General features: G+C 42.3%; 1 protein-coding gene across 1 annotated transcript; it reads right to left on the bottom strand.

The window, feature by feature from the left end:
- Positions 1–4,193: 4,193 nt before the first annotated feature.
- Positions 4,194–14,285, bottom strand: LOC120916480 (trypsin-like). The gene is made up of 5 exons (XM_040327466.1): positions 14,175–14,285; positions 12,654–12,816; positions 11,433–11,692; positions 6,594–6,730; positions 4,194–4,398 (listed from the first exon to the last, which is right to left on the bottom strand). The coding sequence occupies exons 1-5, from the start codon at positions 14,212–14,214 to the stop codon at positions 4,249–4,251; spliced, it is 750 nt and encodes a 249-aa protein (XP_040183400.1). The 5' UTR covers positions 14,215–14,285; the 3' UTR covers positions 4,194–4,248.
- Between the last annotated feature and the right edge of the window lie 6,048 nt (positions 14,286–20,333).

Genomic DNA, 20,333 nt, shown 5'->3' with positions numbered 1-20,333 from the left:
CGGATGGACTCTACATGCCTGGTTCCCACCGTGAAGCATGGAGGAGGAGGTGTGGGGGTGCTTTGCTGGTGACACTGTTGGGGATTTAATCAAAATTGAAGGCATACTGAACCAGCATGGCTACCACAGCATCTTGCAGCGGCATGCTATTCCATCCGGTTTGCGTTTAGTTGGACCATCATTTATTTTTCAACAGGACAATGACCCCAAACACACCTCCAGGCTGTGTAAGGGCTATTTGACCAAGAAGGAGAGTGATGGGGTGCTGTGCTAAGTGACTACCTCTTGAAGCTCATCAAGAGAATGCCAAGAGTGTGCCAAGCAGTAATCAAAGCAAAAGGTGGCTACTTTGAAGAACCTAGAATATGAAATATATTTTCAGTTGTTTCACACTTTTTTGTTATGTATAATTCCACATGTGTAAATTCATAGTCATGAAAATAAAGAAAACTCTTTGAATGAGAAGGTATGTCCAAACTTTTGGTCTGTACTGTATATATAAAAAATCTCCACAGGTGGTCAATGCTGCTTTTCAAAATCCACTTCTAACTGAAAACTGCTTGTTTGTTATTGTAGCCCCCACTAGTGTGTGCTAGGTGTAGCGTAGGCAAACCATATCCTGACTCAGGCTGTATCTTTGCGAGTCTATAATTGGGTAAGGGTTATTGGAGTTCAGGGCTGGGTGACTCATCTTTGCAGTTCTCTGGTGCCTCCCCCTGATGTCTGGAAGGTTGGAGAACCTTCTAGAATTAGAGGGTGAGGGTTAGGAGGAGTTGCCATGCATATTTATGAGGCCTCAGTAGTTGGCTTCCAGGGGACTGAGATAACTTCATAAATAGACATGGGCCATGCCACCCGGAATAGTTGGGTGGAAGATGGAGATACAGTAATGAGGAGGCTGTCAGTGGCCCTGAGGGGTACTTCCTAGTCTGAGGCGAGTGACCTGCCTTGGGCCGAGCTCAGATGCTGGAAGGATCCTGCCAAAGACACAAGGGAGGAGGCTTTCCTGGAGGCACAGGAGCAAGGAGAGGACAGAGTGAGTAATTCATCACTGGTGGGGACTACAAAGGGGGAGAGAGACTGCCATATGTAGCCAGTCTCCCTTGAAGACAGTGGTGGGCTTAAGTCTTCTGCCTTTCCCCTGAGAGATCGCCAGAGCGTTATCCAGGTGGGATGGTATAGAGTCAGCCAGGTGGGCTGGTGAAGAGTCAGTCGGCAGACTGCTGTAGAGACAGCCAGGAGGGCTGGTAGAAGAGGAAGCTGCAGACAGGTGGACTAGCATTGCCTGAAGAAGTGGTGCTGGGATCAGGGGCCACGAGGAAGCAGAATGAAAGACTAAACACTCTTTAACTACACAAGTGCTATTTCAAGGGGCTGTGAGTTCCTGCCTGTAAAGGGCTGTTACTAAACGGACAAGGAGTCTGTTCGTTTCAACAGCAGTGGAGCAGCAGTAGTGTGTGCAGGAGAAAAGCTAAAGAGGAGTCTGTATATAGGAAGTTGTTGTACCATCAAGTGGGCATTCCATAAACTCCCTGTCCCCTTCCAAGTTGTTAACCCCCTAATAAACAACAAAAACAAAGCTATGGACTGTTTTATGTGACTGTGAAGATTTAGTGTGCCTGGATGTTTGGGAGTAAGGGATCTCTGTTCACCTGCAGCTCCTACTTAGGGTATGCTACATTATCAATGTGCTTAATGGTAATCTGTGTTGCTTTTAAAAATCTTTACTTCTGTCCATTTTGCCGTGATGTTTATTTTGCTCTCTTATTGTTGTAGCCCCCTGGTCCTAAACAGGGATGCTAATATATCTAGTTGTGCTAGAGGGTAACTAGCGTGGCTAATTTATAATTTGATCCACTGATTTCTGTCCTAAGTCTGAGTTTAATTTGTAGTCTGTCTCTTCTGTCAATAGGCGGCACTGTTGCCTTTGGCATTAGGATGATGGATTACAGTAAATTCAGGTGATGGGTAAATAAGTTGTCCCAGCCAATCAGCAGAAGTTTCTGTTGGCCGCTGTGCATGCTTGGATAGGCTATTTTTTCAGGAGGAGTCAGGTGATTGGGGCTCTTCCCGCCCAGGACTGCGGCCTGGGTGTATGTGTGTTGAACAGCTCCTGGCTGCTAGGCTTAAAGCCCAAGACCTATCCAAGAGTCCTACTGGTTGCTAGGTCTACGTGAGGCCTAAACAGTAGTTCAGGGTTCCGCAAAGGAGGCGCAGCAAAGGTTAAACCGGAAGCCTGGGGCGGAACTGCGTGTTTTAGAGGCTCAGCCCGAGGGAAGCCTATTCATTGCGAGAGGTAAAAGAAGAAGCAGTTGCCAGAGGGATGACCCCTCCTGTTACCAGGGAAAGTTTGGAAGTGATGAAGGAGTACCAGAACAGACGCTTCTCTAGCCGGGGACAGTGAAGTGGAGACTCATCAAGGAATACAGTGGGTAGCTTTAGTAAAGCTTGAAGGAGTACGGCCGGTAGCTGTAAGTAAAGCATGAAGATAAGTACAGTGGTTAGCTGTGGGTGAAGCTTGAGGGATCCAGCAGGCAGCTGAGAGTCCAAGAAGTCTAGTGAGAGATGGCAATCTAAGCTTAAAGATCCACAGTAGGATACTGTGAGTTAAGCTGGAAGATCTAGAGTGGGTTACTGTGAGAGAAGTTGTTGCTATAGCAGACAACAGTTGCCACAATATACAGATTGCTGCATTCAGCTTAAGGGCCCTTTATCTGTATTGCTGTCTGCCTAGTTTTATTTTTGTCTACGGAAGTTGCCTAATTACTATTACATTTGCCAAATGGTGTCCTGAGCCCTAACCCCCTCTTCCACCGTTCCTGGTAAGAGAAATAAAACGATGTTCATTTTTACAAAAAGTCACTTACGCCCAATCTTTTCACCATGCACCACACCCACTATGCCTAGTAACCTGCACCCTGAGGTGGAATGTCAGTTCTCCCTGGCTCTGGGGGAGGCCCCTGGAAGCCGAGAAGACTGCTACATTGTTTAAACCTAAATTTATGAGCTGATTTTAATCTTTACAACTCTGCCCTCCTGCTTTCTTGTTGTCTCTTGCAGTCTGTCTTTGGTGTGAGAAGTTTTCTGTTAGTCATGTGTATGCAATCCTAAATGCTAAATTGGCAATACCCCCACCTAACTCAGTATAAATGTATGCCTTCTCTAAGGGGTGCACAGGCAGAGATGGCATTGGCAACTATCATCTTGGATTAAGTATTGTACTTCCGGTCTGCTCCTCAGTGAATGCATAAAGTGAAAATCCACAGTAGACAACTGCAAAACTGTAAACAGACTACAGGTGACCTGTTTTGCCTGATCCTGGTGACGTCATCGGAGAGTGGACTTCAGACCACTCTCTGCTGAAAAAGGGTCACAGGAGTGCAAAACAAATTACACTCCTGTGACCCTTAGGAAAAGCCCAGCCTCAGGTTGGACCTCTCCTTTAATAAGAAATTATACTTTACCAGAGAAAGCTTCTCATTTCTCTCTATCATGGCTAATACCTGTTGTTTATGGGAGATGAGCCCTTCACATAGTCAATTTCTTCCAGTGAGTGGCAGAGCAAGTGGGGATCACCTGGACTGCACTTGGGGTGCACCAAAGAGGCATTCACTTTGTATTGGATATTATGAGCTGAATGGGTCATTTTGAGCACCTTTTTTAGTTTTTTGGATTTTGTTATATGGACAGCCCTTTATTTACTCATTTGTTTTGGCATAAGTGGTACATGTTGTGTATTTACTATTAGAAAATAGTGCTACAACCTCATGGCAGTTTTTTTTTTGTTCAGTTTTCAAGGTGTGATGGACACCATGTGGCAACAGCTGGGTATACAATTGCAAGGTAGCACAAGTGTTGTTTGATTTTAAGAATATTTATACACCGTAAAGCCTAAGAAATACCTCCTAAGGCCAGCTAATAACAAATTCTCAATATAACATAAGTAGAAGCACACATGTATCTTGGCATTAGGTGGTTACCTTCATGTTGTATTTAGATCTTTCTGAACAACAGGTGTATGTACAGGTTCACATTCTTTAGTTTAGCTTGATTGGTAAAAACAACCACATGGCTTAGTTAAAATATAGCAATCTCCTTGTGTAAAAAACCTTGGTGGATTAAAGATTGTGTTTAGTTTTGCGCACAAGAGTTCTAAATACCCCAGGCAGTATAAAGCGACACAGACACTGAAATGCTGAGAACTTTCACTATGCTTTATTGTACGTTTGTTTCGGTGTAAAATTGGCTTCAGTTTTGCTCTATAATGTTCTTAATCCAGTCAAAATAGTTGCAGACTTTGGTGTAGACACCAGGATAGTTACGGAGTGCACATGATCGACCCCAGGAGACCACTCCATACAGCTTTCCATTGCAGACCAGTGGTCCACCAGAATCGGCCTGTGAAAACAAGAGGTACATAAGTGCAGGAAATTAATTAAAGGATAAGACCACTAAAAATTTAATTTTGTGTTCACTTGTGTGGATCAAACCACCCTCCAGCTTCTATAAGTAAATATTCACCAGAGTACCTCAAAAACTGACTAAATAAGATATAGATGTGATACATTTAAATTATTAAACAACTTTATTTTAGTTATATCTTATTGTATAATTCCAAAATTTCAATATCATGCTGGTGTAGTGTTCCTACTAGCTAGGCTTCTCGAAAAAAACAATTTTTGGCTCCCTCTTTAAGGAGCTACCTGAGGAGATTGGGTGGCAGTCAGCTCCAAGGACACTGTGAGCAAGGATCTTCTTGGGGACTGAGAGTTGCATAGATGCAAAGGGGCATAGTATAAAACAGCGAATAAATAGCATATCATACAGAACAAGGGGTGTGGATGGAATAGGGAATGTACAATATTGTATACAGAATGACGGGGTACAGAATAGAGAATGTACAGCATTGTATATGAATAAGGCTCAGTAGCACAGGAAGTAAACAGCATGTCATACAGAACCAGGGGGTGCGGATGAGGAACTATGAAATGTACAGTATGGTATAGGGAATGAGGCGCTGTGGAATGAGGGGTTGCAGAATAGAGAATGCACAGCATCGCAAATGGAATGAGGAGGTATTGGGGAATGTATGTTGTGATATATGAAATAAGGCATTATGGAAAAGGAAATGCAGAATACAATGGGTACTTACAAAGAACCCTAAACATGGTTTACTAAAAGTGACTTACTGTACTATTGCTCAGCTGTCCCTATTATGATCACTATTAGCACATGCGGGGCAGGCCTCGTACAGACGGACGGACTGTGAACTGAAAACGGTCCGCCGGACCGTTTTCAGCGGACATGTCCGCCCGGAGATTTCTGTCTGATGGTTGTACACACCATCAGACAGAAATCCGCGCGTACACGATACGCAGTGACGTGTCCGCGCCGTCGCCGCGACGTGTGCGGCCCTGGAAGTTCAATGCTTCCACGCATGGGTCGAATCACATGCGAGGGATGGCGGCCGATCGGACATGTACGGTGAGTCTGTACAGACGACCGAACATGTCCGACAGACAGGCTTCCAGCGGACATGTTTCTTAGCATGCTAAGAAACATTTGTCCGCCGGAAAACGGTCGGCTGGACAAATGTCCTCTGGAAACCTGTCCGGTCGGCCGTACACACGACCGAACATGTCTGCTGAAACTGGTCAGCGGACCAGTTTCAGCAGACATGTTCGGTCGTGTGTACAAGGCCTCACAGTCAGAACTCCAGGAAGATCTCCTGTTCTGCCAGGTACACTGTGCTGCCTGACTGCTTCCAGACCTCTATCAGCATGGGTCCTACACAGGATCTGACATCACACCAGAGCATAACTGTCATTTGTAAACACTGAAGCTGGCAGAGGAAGTCTTCCACTACTCACTTCCTCTGCCTTGCTCTGCAAACAATGTCATCAGTCTGAGCTACAGAGGAAGTGAGTAGTCAAAGACTTCCTATGCCAGGTTCTATGTTTACACATGACATCAGAAAACCTACGTGGTGCTGTCCTGATGGAGGTCTGGAAAGTGCCAGGAAGCATGCTATCCTCTCAGCCTCACTTAACAATGCTCTGCCAAGGCAACTGTCCCTACTCACCCCCCCCCCCCCCCCCCATCCTTTTCATTTTTGGCTGTGATAATAAATATACTCCTCTTAGGAGGAGAATACTCTGCATTTCCAAGTCCTGCACTTGCCTCATATTAAAAGAGAAGAGCGAGGGGCGTAAAAGCACAACACTAACAACTGCTCAAATAACAGAACGGCGAGCACCAGACAGACAGTAAAGCTGCACTAAACCCTCCTCCTAGTAAGCTGCCATGTTGGCTTCTGTTTGATCTGCAGTTGCCACAGCATATCTTGAATATATTTGTTTTTTTATACAGGTAAATTATTGGGTTCGGATCAGTTCTTCTTTAAATGACACAACTTACACCTTCTGGTCCTAACCAGGCCTTTCTCTGCCCTGGGCCCCATAGACCAGGCAATAGTTCTGCCATTGGTCCTTTAGCAGTCATATGGTTTGCTGTGGATATTCTTACTATCCTAAACATACAATATATGTATTAATGTATTAATATTCATAATTCTATATATCTTCAATACTTACGGAACATGAATCTTTGCCACCTTCTAGGAAACCAGCACAAAACATATTTGAAGTGATCATGTTTGCATAAGAAGCTTTACAACTGGAGTCCGACAGAACAGGGAGATCAAGACACTGTAATTTTGTAGCATATTGCACTAAAAAAAAAAGGAAAAAAATGAGTATAATATATTATACTGCATAATCCTGTATAAGTGATTGTAAACACTCCCTTTTAAAAAAAATAAAAACCGCAAACATGCCTATACTTACCTGCTCTATGTAATGGTTTTGCACAGAGCCGTCCCGATCTTCTTCTTCTGGGGTGCCCCATCGGCGCTCCAAGCCCCTCCTCTTCATAGGGTGCACCCATGGAAAGTCCCATGGAATGCATTAAGGTGAAAAACCTTAAGGCCCCGTACACACGACCAAACATGTATGCTGAAACTGGTCCGCGGGCCAGTTTCAGCATACATGTTCGGTCGTGTGTGGGCGCGAGCGGGCCGAATTCCAGCAAACATTTGCCCGCCGGGCCTTTTCCCAGCGGGCAAATATTCCTGGACGTGTTTTAAAACCGTCCGCTGGAATCCTGCCCGCTCGGACATGTACGGTCGTCAGTACAGACCTACCGTACATGTCCAGGCGCCCGACGTCCCTCGCATGCGTCGAATGACTTCGACGCATGCGTGGAAGCATTTTAAAGGCGGGCCGCCCACGTCGCTGCGTCATTGTCGCGGCGACACCGCGTCATCGACGCGGACACGCCCCGCGTATTGTTTACGCGCGGACTTCTGTACGATGGTGAGTACAACCATCGTACAGAAGCCCTCTGGCAGACATGTATGGTGAAAACGGTCCGACGGACCGCTTTCACCATACATGTTTGTTCGTGTGTACCCGGCCTAAGGCTTTACAACCACTTTAAGGTATACGTACAGACACGCCATCTGATGATGTCAATTACGACAAAACGTAAGGGTTGTCTCAGCGACAATCAAACTTTACAGTCTCAGTACGCTACCTGGAGACACTAAATGATTTTTTTTTTTAGGAAAATAAAGACCTTCTATACAGAATTACACTATGGATATGTTTCTGTTTTTCCTCATATGATTGGACACAGTGGGCCAGATCCACAACAAGCGGCCGTAACGTAACTTTTCCTATTTAAGTTACACCGCCACAAAATCTCTACCTAAGTGCCCGATCCACAAAGCACTTACCTAGAAATTTTCAGCGGTGTAACTTAAATCCGTCCGGCGCAAGGCGTGCCCAATCTAATGGGGCGAGTCCCATTTAAATTAGGAATATCTATGCGTAACTGATTCTGTGAATCAGTCGCATAGATAGAAACAGGGATACGACGGCGTATCCCTTTTGTGGAACTGGCCCAGTGATCCTATGTGTAATCAAGCCCCTTTGGTTAAGTTGGTCCTAGGAAATCGGATTTAAATTGGATATCCCAGGATTGTTAACCAGCATTATTTTCTGCCTATTACCTTACTATTTCTGGTAAGAGTTTATACAGAGGGGGGCAGTGCCGGCCCAAGACATTGTGCTGCCTGGGACCAAGAATGAAATGCTGCCCCCCCCCCCTCCCCGGAAAAAAAAATCATGCCAATCAAAAGGCCCCCACATTCATTATTTTATATCATAATAACTAAAGGGGACCCGTCATGGCTCTATACATGTATAAAGGAGTATAAAGAGGACCTGTCATTGCTCTATACATGTATATAGAGGACCTGTCATTACTCTTTACATGTAAAGGAATATCAAGAGGACCTGTCATGGCTCTATAAATGTATATAGGACTATAAAGAGTACTTGACATAGCTCTATACATGTATAAAGAAGTATAAAGAGGACCTGTCATGGCTCTATACATGTATATAGAGGACCTGTCGAGACTCTTTACATGTAAAGGAATATAAAGAGGACCTGCCATGGCTCTATAAATGTGAATAGGAGTATAAAGAGGACCTGTCATGGCTCTATACATGTATAAAGGAGTATAACGAGGGCCTGTCATGGCTCTATAGATGTATAAAGAGGGCCTGTCATGGCTCTATACATGCATATAGGCGTATAAAAGGACCTGCCATGGCTCTATACATTTATCCAGGAGTATAAAGGGACCTGTAAATTGCCGGCGGCCACAATGTCTTTTGCGCAAACTAATCAATGTACGCTAATTGTGGTTTTTTTTGGTACCAAAAATATGTAGAAGAATACATATTGGCCTAAACTGAAGAAAATAGTTTATTGTTCTAAATTGTGGGGATATTTATTATAGCAAAAAGTTAAAAGATATATATATTTATAGCACAAAAAATAAAAACCGCAGAGGTGATCAAATATCACCAAAAGAAAGCTCTATTTGTGGGAAAAAAAGGACATCAATTTTATTTGGGTAGCGGAGCTGGTGGAACGGGCTGGTGGGCATCAGTATGCTGCCCCCCTAAAAGTGCTGCCTGGTACCCATGGTACCACCCGGTCCCATCATAGGGCTGGCCCTGGAGGAGGGTGTGAGAACTCCCCTTTCTTTGCACGTGTGGCGGTGTTGGTGAAAGGCACCTTCCATATTAAGGAACCTCCTTTTGAAAATTCCTGTGGACTATTCATCATCCATTCAATATTTATTTTATGGACTTTATTATATATGCACTTTAATGACTCTTCAGTTTATTATATATTACATTCATTTATGTTTAATATATTGAGTTATCCAGTTTACATCCTTTCAGGTGTTTATTTTAGCGCTGCCTACATTTTTATATGTGTTGTTATATTATCTGTTTAAGCTTTGATAGGCTATAAGGTAGCAGCTGTTTGCCTTAATTGGCTAGAGGTATTTAATTTGTTCATTTCACCTTATCCAGGAGCGCTTATTAATATAGGAACTGGGCGTTTTTTCTCCTATATTCTTTTTCATTTTCACTTTAAGGTATGAGTGATGTTATAAATAACATTTTTACAAAATCATTTACATTATTTTGGGAGAGGACGAGAGCTATTTTTCTTATAAGTATTTTAATTAAAGTAGAGTTCTAGCTAAAACAGTTTTGTTCAGTTTTGCATAGTGTGAGGGGGAGTTAGAACCTCAAGCAAACTTTTATTTAGATTTGTGTCCCCAGATTTCCCCAACACTTCTTGTCGTGGTGATGAAAATAAATATTGCTAATGGGAAATGGACAATAGTAAAGACCTGACAGAAAATATAACCCTTCCCCCTTTAATAAAATCAAATTAAAAACGGTGGCAGAGAAAGGGGTTGCTTTACTAAAATTGGAGAGTGCAAACTCGGGTGCAGCTTTGCATAGAAACCAATCGGCTTCCAGTTTTTTTTTTTGTTTTGTTAAAGCTCAATTGAACGAGCTGCAGTTAGAAGCTGAATGGCTACCATGAACATTTGCACCAGATTTTGTACTCTCCAGTTTTAGTAAATCAACCCCAAAGTGTGTCAAAAATACTTCCAAGGAACCAGAACAATAAACCAGAGACAGAGGAGCCCAAACTTTGCTTTGAGAGCCAACTGTCCTTCCAGTTCTCATGTTGATGTCAGTTTCCAATTTGTCTGATTTATGTTAAATAATCTTATAATTTCATGAGGTTATTTTTGTTGTTAGAAATATATTCATATGCAATGATGGGGATTGGATGAGATATTATGCCGCGTAAACACGATCATTTCTCGGCATGAAAAAAACTTTGTTTTTAAAAAATGTAATTTAAAATGATCGTGTGTGGGCTTCACATAATTTTTCAGGTTCTGAAAAACGACAATTTTTTTTTTCGAACATTCTGCATTTTTTAACGTTGTTTAAAAAACTGTCGTTTTTCGGGTTGTAAAAAATGATCGTGTGTGGGCTAAAACGATGTTCAAAACCCACGCATGCTCAGAAGCAAGTTATGAGACGGGAGCGCTCGTTCTGGTAAAACTAACGTTCATAATGGAGTAAGCACATTCATCACGTTGTAACAGACAAAAAAGCGTGAATCGTCTTTTATTAACACGGAATCAGCTAAAGCAGCCCAAAGGCGAATGGAACATCCCCTTTATAGTGCCGTCGTACGTGTTGTATGTCACCGTGCTTTGCTAGATCATTTTTAAAAACGATGGCGTGAAGGCAACGTCGTTTTAATGATGAAGTTGGAAAAACTTTCTTTTTTCAACATGCTGAAAAATGACGTTTTTTTTTCATGCTGAAAAATGATCGTGTGTACGCGGCATTAGTTTTACTGGTAGATGTCTTCAGGTTCATTATGAATGTTGTGCATTATTCTAATTCTTGCAGGGAATGAGGTTCATGGGTTTGCCTTAAGTGATGTTATTGGTAAGGGAGGACGACTGTTGTATAATACATTTTTAAAATGACCTCGATTTTAAGGGTAATGCCGCGTACACACGATCGCTCAATCCGATGAGAACGGTCTGATGGACCGTTTTCATCAGACCAAACCGATCGTGTGTAGGCCCCATCCGTTATTTATACATCGGTTAAAATTTTTTAAACTTGGTTAAAAATACACGCATGCTCAGAATCAAGTCGACGCATGCTTAGAAGCATTGAACTTCATTTTTTTCAGCACGTTGTTGTGTTTTACGTCACCGCGTTATGACACGATCGGTTTTTTAACTTGGCTTGATCGGTTAACTGATGGAAAAATCCATCAGACCGTTCTCATCCGATTGACCGATCGTGTGTACATAGCCTCACCCTTCCTCTTCCAATCTGCTACCATGCAGGTTATAAGTCTGATAATAAAATCGGTCCCTGCATTAACTGCAGTTGATGTTTTTTTTTATAAAGTTCAGCTTTAAAACAATTATTTTTAAAGCCCAGAAAATGTACTTACCTCCAATGATTCTCGTGTTTCCCCAGCCTGACACCAGACACTGACTTCCTGCCGTTGGACAGGAAGAGGCTACTGGGATGGGTTGGACATATTGATTGAACTGGGCAGGCTTAGCTAGTTTGACCAGCATGAAATCATTATCAATGGATTTTTCATCATAGAGGGGGTGGATTATAGCCTTTTCCACCTGGATACGCTGTTCCGTTCCTTCTTGTTTAGTAACATCATGTTCCCCAAGGTGAGCAATGAAGGTATTGGGCCTGTATAAGTTGGATACAAGAATAAAGAGGAGCTGTAGATATCTCAATGTCTTAATTAACGGTGACTACATATAATGTGCAAAATGTAGAGGATTTCTATAAATAAAAATCATGGCAAAACATTAACTTTGCAGGACTTTGGATGCTAAATAAGAAGGTGTAGGGTGTGTGACTGTGTTTTGCTACCTCCATTTTTTTTCCGGTAGCACAATACACATAGTATAATAAGCCACTGTGCGCCGGGCTATAAAAACGCCCCCTTGAACACCACCCACTAAATATTCCTCTTTTGATAGTAAAGAAAAACTTGATCACACCGTTAACCTTGTTCTACCAGCTAAATAATAACTTGTTTCCGATCATGTTACTCTATCCTGTTTTCAGTATTGGATGACTTTGTGGCTACTGCCACTAATGACAATCATCACAAATATAATATACAGGCAATATATTAAATAAACCATAGCGATAAAACAGCAGCTGGGTTTGTGGGCATAGCGCTACATGTGAATGGATTCTTTATTTTTTTAATGATTTGAAAATGTAAATTATATGAGTAAAAGCCGGCCATAAAAACCGACCCTGTCAGTCCTAAATGGATTATCCAAACCTCTCTAGCTTCCATTTTTGCCAACTCACTTGGCTAAAAAGAATGGAATTTTGTGCAGAAATAACAGATAATAAAACTGTGTTACGGCCATGTTAATGTTAATAATGGACCGCATTAAATATATATATTTTTAAAACATTTTACCCATAGCTATGCTTTTAGGTAAAGCATGAACTGAACAGTGGATTTCCCATTGATCTGATTATTCAGACAATTATAGGTCCCCTTTTTATGGCTGACATATGATTCTCTGATCCTATTCAGGGGCCCAAATCCTTTCAGCCCTGGGCCACTGGCTTGTTCTGTATTGCCAAGTATTACCAATCTACAAGAAGAATATCGGGAACTTACGGCTTATAGCAATGAGCTGCAGATATGATCCATTGTGATGAAATCAGGGATCCACCACACCATTGTCCTCCATTGTAGCTGATGTAAACTTGCCAAGGTTGGGAATGCTGGGCACATTCATAGCCATTAATAATCTTATCGTCGTCATACTGAGGAGCAGCAGCTGCAAAGGAATCAACAAGAGTTTATCTACAAATACTTGGTGGAACAGAGACCTAAAATTTGCTGCCAAGCTTTGGCAAAGTTAAAACTTTATTCCCACTTGCAAGAGTATATTTTAACATTCCCTTCACTCCCCAGCTTTTATTTTCTGCCAGCAAGGGAAAACAAAATACTTCCAGGTACTTGTGGTATGATTGCTCATGCATGTGCCAGTGATGGGAAACGCACCAAGTACTAGACTTGTCTCATCAGGAGAGTCCATAACCTTGGGGCACTTACAACCTAAATGACTGAGTGCATTGACAGGGCAGCTCCTCTTGTTTCCAGCAGCTCTTTGGCATAAAGAGGGCATGAAAGAATGGTCTGTATATGCTTCTGGGCAGAAGGGGAGGAATAATGCAGAATAAAGTTCACCCTTTGCTTTATTCTGAGACTGCTTTTTGAGAATGCAGCGTCACAGAAGGCATCATCTAAACTCCTACATGAAAACCAGATTTCTCTGTCTTATCAAGAAAATCGGCCTTCCCTTCCTGTCTCAGGAATGCAACAGAAAGTGAGTGGAAATCTCCCCAACTGAGGCAATTCTGCTCACATTGGTTACCTGAGCAGGTGTCCTTTTTGGAAAATGTCCCTTTATTTTTTGTTCTTGTCACAACTTTAAAATGTTCGTTTCCCAACACTTAATATCCTAGTTGAAATGGTAGCTTGAGCAAATAAAGATTGTGAATCTACCTAGCAGACATGCATACAGTAATACAAATCTATTAAGTCTCTAATCTGTCTGCATTCAATCCATATCAGAAAAATATGTTTTAGATATATCCCTACACTAAAAAAACTGAACATTTCTGTTTTAAAGGTGAAGTACAGCCAAAGCTCCACTTCTCCTGTAGATCACAAGAGTGCAGCTTGCTCTGCACTTCTGTGACTTGTTTTCAGCTTACAGTGGTTGGAAACCAATTGTTGGCTGATGTCACAGAGCCGATTCAGGTTTGGGCAAGATCGCAACAATAATGTCGGGATCCGCCCACATGCCTGGACCGGTTTCCTCTCAGACTCCCAGGGAGTCACTGAGAGACTGAGCCAGTGGCTCCTGCTCCCTCCACAGCCCAGCGAGAGGGGGGGGGGTGTTTGGGGCAGAGCCTACAGTGGTCAGTCACCAGTTCTGTGCTCAGGGAGCCATCTTCGGTGTTTGATCGCTTGGTTCTTGGTCTTAGAGCTGGCGGGGACAGATGCAGCATCTAACCGATGCTGTATCCATCTAGGTAAGTATGATTTTGAAAAAAAAAAAAAAAAAAACATACTTCTATTTTAAGTTGCAACAGAGATGATATGAGGTGTAATGTGATTGGGTTTTACCTGCAAGCCCCAGGAACATGCATATCCAGATATAAAGCATAGTGAGCTGATGGTAACTCTTCTTCTTGAATTGTTGGAATTTTGAATGGACCGTTGTCGGCTTTGGACAAGGTTTATAAAGGTCTGCAGAGTGAACAGATTGTCCGTTCCCATGACTCACCTCCAGACATCTGACAATTCCCAGTGACGTAGTATATTTGTCATAAACTTGTTTGGCTATTATTGTATACATAACCTTGGTGAATATTTAGTCAAGCAAAGTTAAACCTGGAGCACTTTCCAGTACATCTATAATCTATAACTTATAGGCACCAAGAATGCCATAGCACAAACTCTAAAAACAATGTTAGGCTTAGAAGTGTGCCATTGACTATAATTACACAGATGACAATATGTCAAGAGCGTGTCCAAAGGGTGGTGATAAATAGCGTATCTAGGGAATGGTCTGGAGTTGTGAGCATAGTGTCCCAGGGCTCTGTCCTGGGACCAATTAACGTGTACATAAATGAAATAAGCTCACAGCAGAATCTGCAGGCATCTATATGGCATATGAGGTTTAACGCTGATAAAAAATATGAATGCAAGTTGCCTTGACTATTGCAACTCCCTTCTCATTGGCCTGCCTCTCCATAGGCTATCCCCTCTATAGTCTATCATGAATGCTGCTGCCAAACTTATCCACCTTACCAACCGCTCAGTGTCTGCCAACCCTTTCCTCCAATCCCTACACTGGGTCCCGATCGCCCAGCGAATTAAATTCATAATACTAACAACTTACAAACCCATACACTCTGCCCCGAGCTATATCACCAGTTTCCAAACATATACCAAACCGTCCGCTCTTCTGAACACCTCCTACTGTGAAGCACTCTCATCTCCTCCTCCCATGCTCATCTCCAAGATTTCTCCAGAGCCTCTCCCATCCTCTGGAACTCGTTACCTCAACCTGTCCGGCTATCCCCTACTCTTGCTACCTTCAGGCGATCCCTGAAAACTCATCTCTTTAGGGAAACCTCTCACGTCTCCAACTAATCTTTTACCACTTCCATCAGCTCATTCTCCACAGTTACAACCTTTTGTACCACCTGCCCCACCCTATTAGATTGTAAGATCTTCTAAACAGGGTCCTCTTGTATTTTATTTATTATAACCGTATTGTTTCCCTTTTTATATTGTAAAGCACTGCATAAACTGTTGACGCTATACTTGCTAGGGGGTGAACCTTTGAGAGAACTGAGGATCTGGCAAGGCCTTCAGACTATACTATTAGCATGCATTAAAAAAGGTATCTACTCGAGAAATAAAATTATAATTCTACCTTACAAGACTCTAGTTTGGCCACATCTTGAGTATGCCATCTAGTTCTGGTCGTCAGTCCTCAGGAAGGATGTGCTGGAACTGGAGAGAGTCCAGAGAAGGGGAACAAAACTAATAACGGAACTGGAGAGACCTCAGTTATGAGGAATGACCACAAACATTAAACTCCTAAACGTTTTATTCTTGGAGAAGAAACACTTGAGAGGAGATAGGAAAGCAATATACAAAAACCTCAATTCTAGCATAAGTAGAAAACTGTTTAGTCTCCGATTGCTTAAAGTGGAACTGTAGGCTCCACAATGAAAATGGGTGGTCAGGCAGACGAGACAAGCTTTTTTACTTTTGCAATAAAGCTACTTACCTGCCTGTCCACCCCTGTAAAGCGCAGCTCACTGCACAAATTTGGCAATGCAGAATCTGCCGAAACTCCCTTGCATGCATGGAAGTAACGTTATCTCGGCCCGACCAATGATGGCAGCCGGCGATCAAGACCAAGAAGCCGGCCATCTAAAAGTGTCCATGGCGGATGGTGAGTTCCGGGGATAGCACATTGCTGGATTCTAGATGAGTACAAGTCCACTTTAAGAAGACATGTGGCCACTCAATGAAGTTGACCCTGTATGTTGTGGTCATTCAGGTGCCTATCTAATAGTTTTTTTTAAATTATCGATACTCCCTGCTAAAAAAACACTGCCTGTGGAACAGAATACCACATCCTAACTGCTCTCGGAGTAAAGAACCCTCTTTGCAGTTTAAAGTTAAACCGCTTTTCTTCTAATTTTAGTGAATGGCCGTGTGTCTTATTAAATTCCCCTTTGCAGATAAGCTTAATCCCTATTGTGGGGTCACCAGTACGGTATTTGTACATTGAAATCATATCCCCTCTCAAGCGTCTCTTCTCCAAAGCGAACAAGTTCAGTGCTCGTAACCTTTACTTTTGCATCCAGTGTCATCCTGATCCTTCGGAAGAGGTGGGTCTCTAGTTTTTTCCTAAAAGCTCAATGGTTTTCTTCCATGCGGATGGTCGTGGGTACCTGTTCTAGCACATGCTTCCTGAGGACTGGTGCCCAGAACTGGATGGCATAATCCAGGTGCGGCCGGGCCAGAGTCTTGTAGAGCGGGAGAATTATCGCTTTATCTCTGGAGTTAATCCACTTTTTAATGCATGGCATTATTTTGTTTGCTTTGCTTGCAGCAGCTTGGAATTTCATGCCATTGTTGGGGCTGCCATCTACTAGGACCCCCAGGTCCTTTTCCATCCTAGATTCCTCCTGAAGGTCTACCCCTAGTGAGGAATTTGCATTCATATTTTTGCCACCCAAATGCATTATTTTACATTTTTCTACATTAAACCTCATTTGCCATGTAGTTGCCCATTCCATTAATTTGTTCAGATCTTTTTGCAAGGTTTCCACATCCTGTGGAGAAGTTATTGCTCTGCTTAGCTTAGTATTGTTTGCAAAAAAATTATAGAGACATAAATATATGCAGACACATATGCCCACACCCACAGAGGTTGAAATGTATGGACTGGTGTCTTTATTCAACCTTTCCAACTATGTAACATGTCATTTGCAATCATTTATAGTTCAGGATAATTTTATATTTAAATTAGCTAAACACATTCTGGTAGCAGCAGAACAGAAGGAGTGCATGAAATAGTTCCCCACACAAGGCTCCTGTGTAAGGTAACGTCTACAAGCCTGAGAAGATCAATTTGTAAATGGATAGAAAACTGTCTAAAAGACAGGATTCAGAGAGTAGTGGTTAAAGGCTCTTACTCTTAATGGTCTAAGGATATCAGTGGTGTACCCCAAGGTTCAGTGTTGGGACCCTTACTTTTAATTTATAAATGAAATTGGGTCTGGGATTAAAAGTAACATTTCTGTCTTCGCAGATGACTCTATGCAGTGGAATAACGTCCTTACAGGATGTCTTCAGCTTACAAGCCTGACCTCAATGCTCTGTCTAATTGGGCAACTAAGTGGCAAATGAGGTTTAATGTTGATAAATGTAAATGTATGCACTTGGGGGCTAAGAATGTGCATGCATCACACATACTAGGGGGAGTATAATTGGGGGAATCAATGGTGGAGAAGGATCCGAGGGTTTTGGTAGATCATAAGCTCAATAATAGCATTCAGTGCCAAGGTGTGGTTTCCAAAGTGAGTCCTTTCTTGTATTAAGAGAGGTATGGACTCCAGAGAGAGAGAGAGAGAGATAATTGTTCCCCTGTACAAATCATTAGTAAGACCCCATCTGGAATATGCAGTTCAGTTTTGGGCACCAGTTCTCAAAAAGGATATCGGGGAACTGGAGAAAGTGCAGAGAAGGGCAACCAAACTGATAAGAGGCATGGAGGAGCTCAGCTATGAGGAACGATTACAGGAACTCTTGAGAAGAGGAGATTAAGGGGGGATATGATCAACATGTACAAATACATAAGTGGTCGATATAGTAAACTTGATATTGAGTTATTCACTTTAAGGTCATCACAGAGGACAAGGGGGCACTCTTTACGTCTAGAGGAAAAAAGATTTAGTGTAATCTGCAAATATGGAAAGGTTTCTTCACAGTAAGAGCTGTGAAAATGTGGAAAAGACTCCCTTCAGAGGTGGTTCTGGCCAGCTAGATTGCTTTAAAAATGGCCTGGATACTTTCCTAAATGTACAGAATATAACTGGGTACAAACATTTATAGGTAAAGTGGATCCAGTGAAAATCCGATTACCTCTCTGGGGATCAGGGGGAATGTTTTCCCCTGCTGTAGCAAATTGGATTATGCTTTGCTGGGGTTTTATCGCCTTCCTCTGGATCAACTGTGGTTATAGGATTGTATTTTTTGTTTTTGGTTGAGCTAGATGGACTTGTGTCTTTTTCAACCTGACTAACTATGTAACTATGCATAGTCTTACAGTTTTTCTTTAAAAAGCAGCCACAGCCTGAGTAGAAAAGCCTAATCTAATGGCAGCATGCTGTAGAGCAAAATCAATTCTGTGTGGAAGCAGCTGTCTTTCTGCAGTGGTCCAACATATCCCTTCACGAGTCAGGCCTAAAGCTCTGTTAGGAGCAAAATTTGTGCAGCTTATTGGAAGGATTTAACTTTAACTTGGCAGAGGGAGTGTCAGATTTCTGCAGAGTCAACTGCTTCCACATAAAGAGCAACAATACCACTCTACAAATTGCCGACTGGGGGGACAGGCTTTTCTACTCAAGCTGTGACTGCTATTTAACACGTTCCCTACCAAGTCATTGTAAAATGATGTCGGCTGGAACCCTTCCTCCTTCAGACTGGACGTCATATGACGTCCTTGCATTCCCGGGCGGCTAGGGGGCGCCCACGCGCCCCCGCCACATAGCTGGGGACCCGGTGCCCGGTAGCCGCGATTGCCCACAATCACGACAGGACCATGGATCTGTGTGTGTAAACACACAGATCCATGTCCTGTCAGCGGAGAGGAGACCGATGTGTGTTCCCAGAACAGAGGAACACACATCGGTCTCCTGCCCTTGTGAGTCCCCCTACAGTTAGAACACACTTTAAGGAACATATTAACCCCTTCTTCGCCCCCTAGTGTTAACCCCTTTCCTGCCAGTCACATTTACACAGTAATCAGTGCAGTTTTATAGCACTATTCGCTGTATAAATGTGAATGGTCCCAAAAATGTGTCAAAAGTGTCCGATATGTCCACCATAATGTCACGGTCACAATAAAAATCGCAGATCACCGCCATTACTAGTAAAAACATAAAAATAAATAAAAATGCCATAATTCTATTCCCTACTTTGTAGATGCTAGAACCTTTGCGCGAACCGATCAAATACGCTTATTGCGATTTATTTTTTTTTACCAAAAATATGTAGAAGAATACATATTTTTTTTTTTAAATATGATATTTATTAAATCAAAAAGTAAAAGATGATGTGTTTTTTTTTTCCAAAATTGTCGCTCTTCTTTTGTTTATAGCGCAAAAAATAAAAAACGTAGAGGTGATCAAATACAACCAAAAGAAATCTCTATTTGTGGGGAAAAAAGGACGCCAATTATGTTTGGGAGCCACGTCGCACAACTGCGCAATTGTCATTCAAAGTGCGACAGCGCTGAAAACTAAAAATTGGTCTGGGCAGGAAGGGGGTGAAAATGCCCTGTATTGAAGTGGTTAAAGAGCATGAGCAATTAGACTTTCCAGTCCACATAGTCCTGCAGTGCATTAGGTTTACTTAAACTAAAAGTTCAATTGTGCTTTAACCACTTGCCGACCAGCCGCCTTACATTGCTTTTTCTTTTGGCCACTTGGGGCGCCCACATCACGTGCCCGGATCCAATGCAAGTGCCCGGCGAGCGCGATGACCGAGACGAGTAAAAGGAAGATGGCCCCCACCCGTCTCCATATCATTGAAGGGCAGAAGTGATGTCAAAACTTCACTTCTGCCCAATGCTCTTAATAGAACATTTTTATTTTATTTTTTTTAAATGACATTCAATTTTTTTTTTTATTATTATTATTGCATTTTAGTCTAAGTTCTTTTTGACCCCAGATCTCATATTTAAGAGGTCCTGTTATGCTTTTTTCTATTACAAGGGATGTTTACATTCCTTGCAAAAGGAATAAAAGTGTCCCATTTAAAAAATAAAAAAAAAAGTGTAAAAATGTAAAATAAAAGGTAAAATAATTAAGAAAAAAATTATACAATTTTTAAACGTGCCCTGTCCCGCCAAGCTTGCGTGCAGAAGCGTACACATACGTGAGTAGAGCCTGCAGAAAGAAAATGGAAGAACTCTGCCTCCATGGAAGGTTCCCGCTGACTGCAAGCTTTCTGCATTGACAGCTGTTATATAGC

The sequence above is a fragment of the Rana temporaria genome, chromosome 10 (genome assembly GCF_905171775.1).
Source record: "Rana temporaria chromosome 10, aRanTem1.1, whole genome shotgun sequence".
Lineage (NCBI taxonomy): Eukaryota > Metazoa > Chordata > Amphibia > Anura > Ranidae > Rana > Rana temporaria.
The sequence above is the reverse complement of the archived record's forward strand: the minus strand, read 5'-3'. Positions and strand labels throughout refer to the sequence as shown.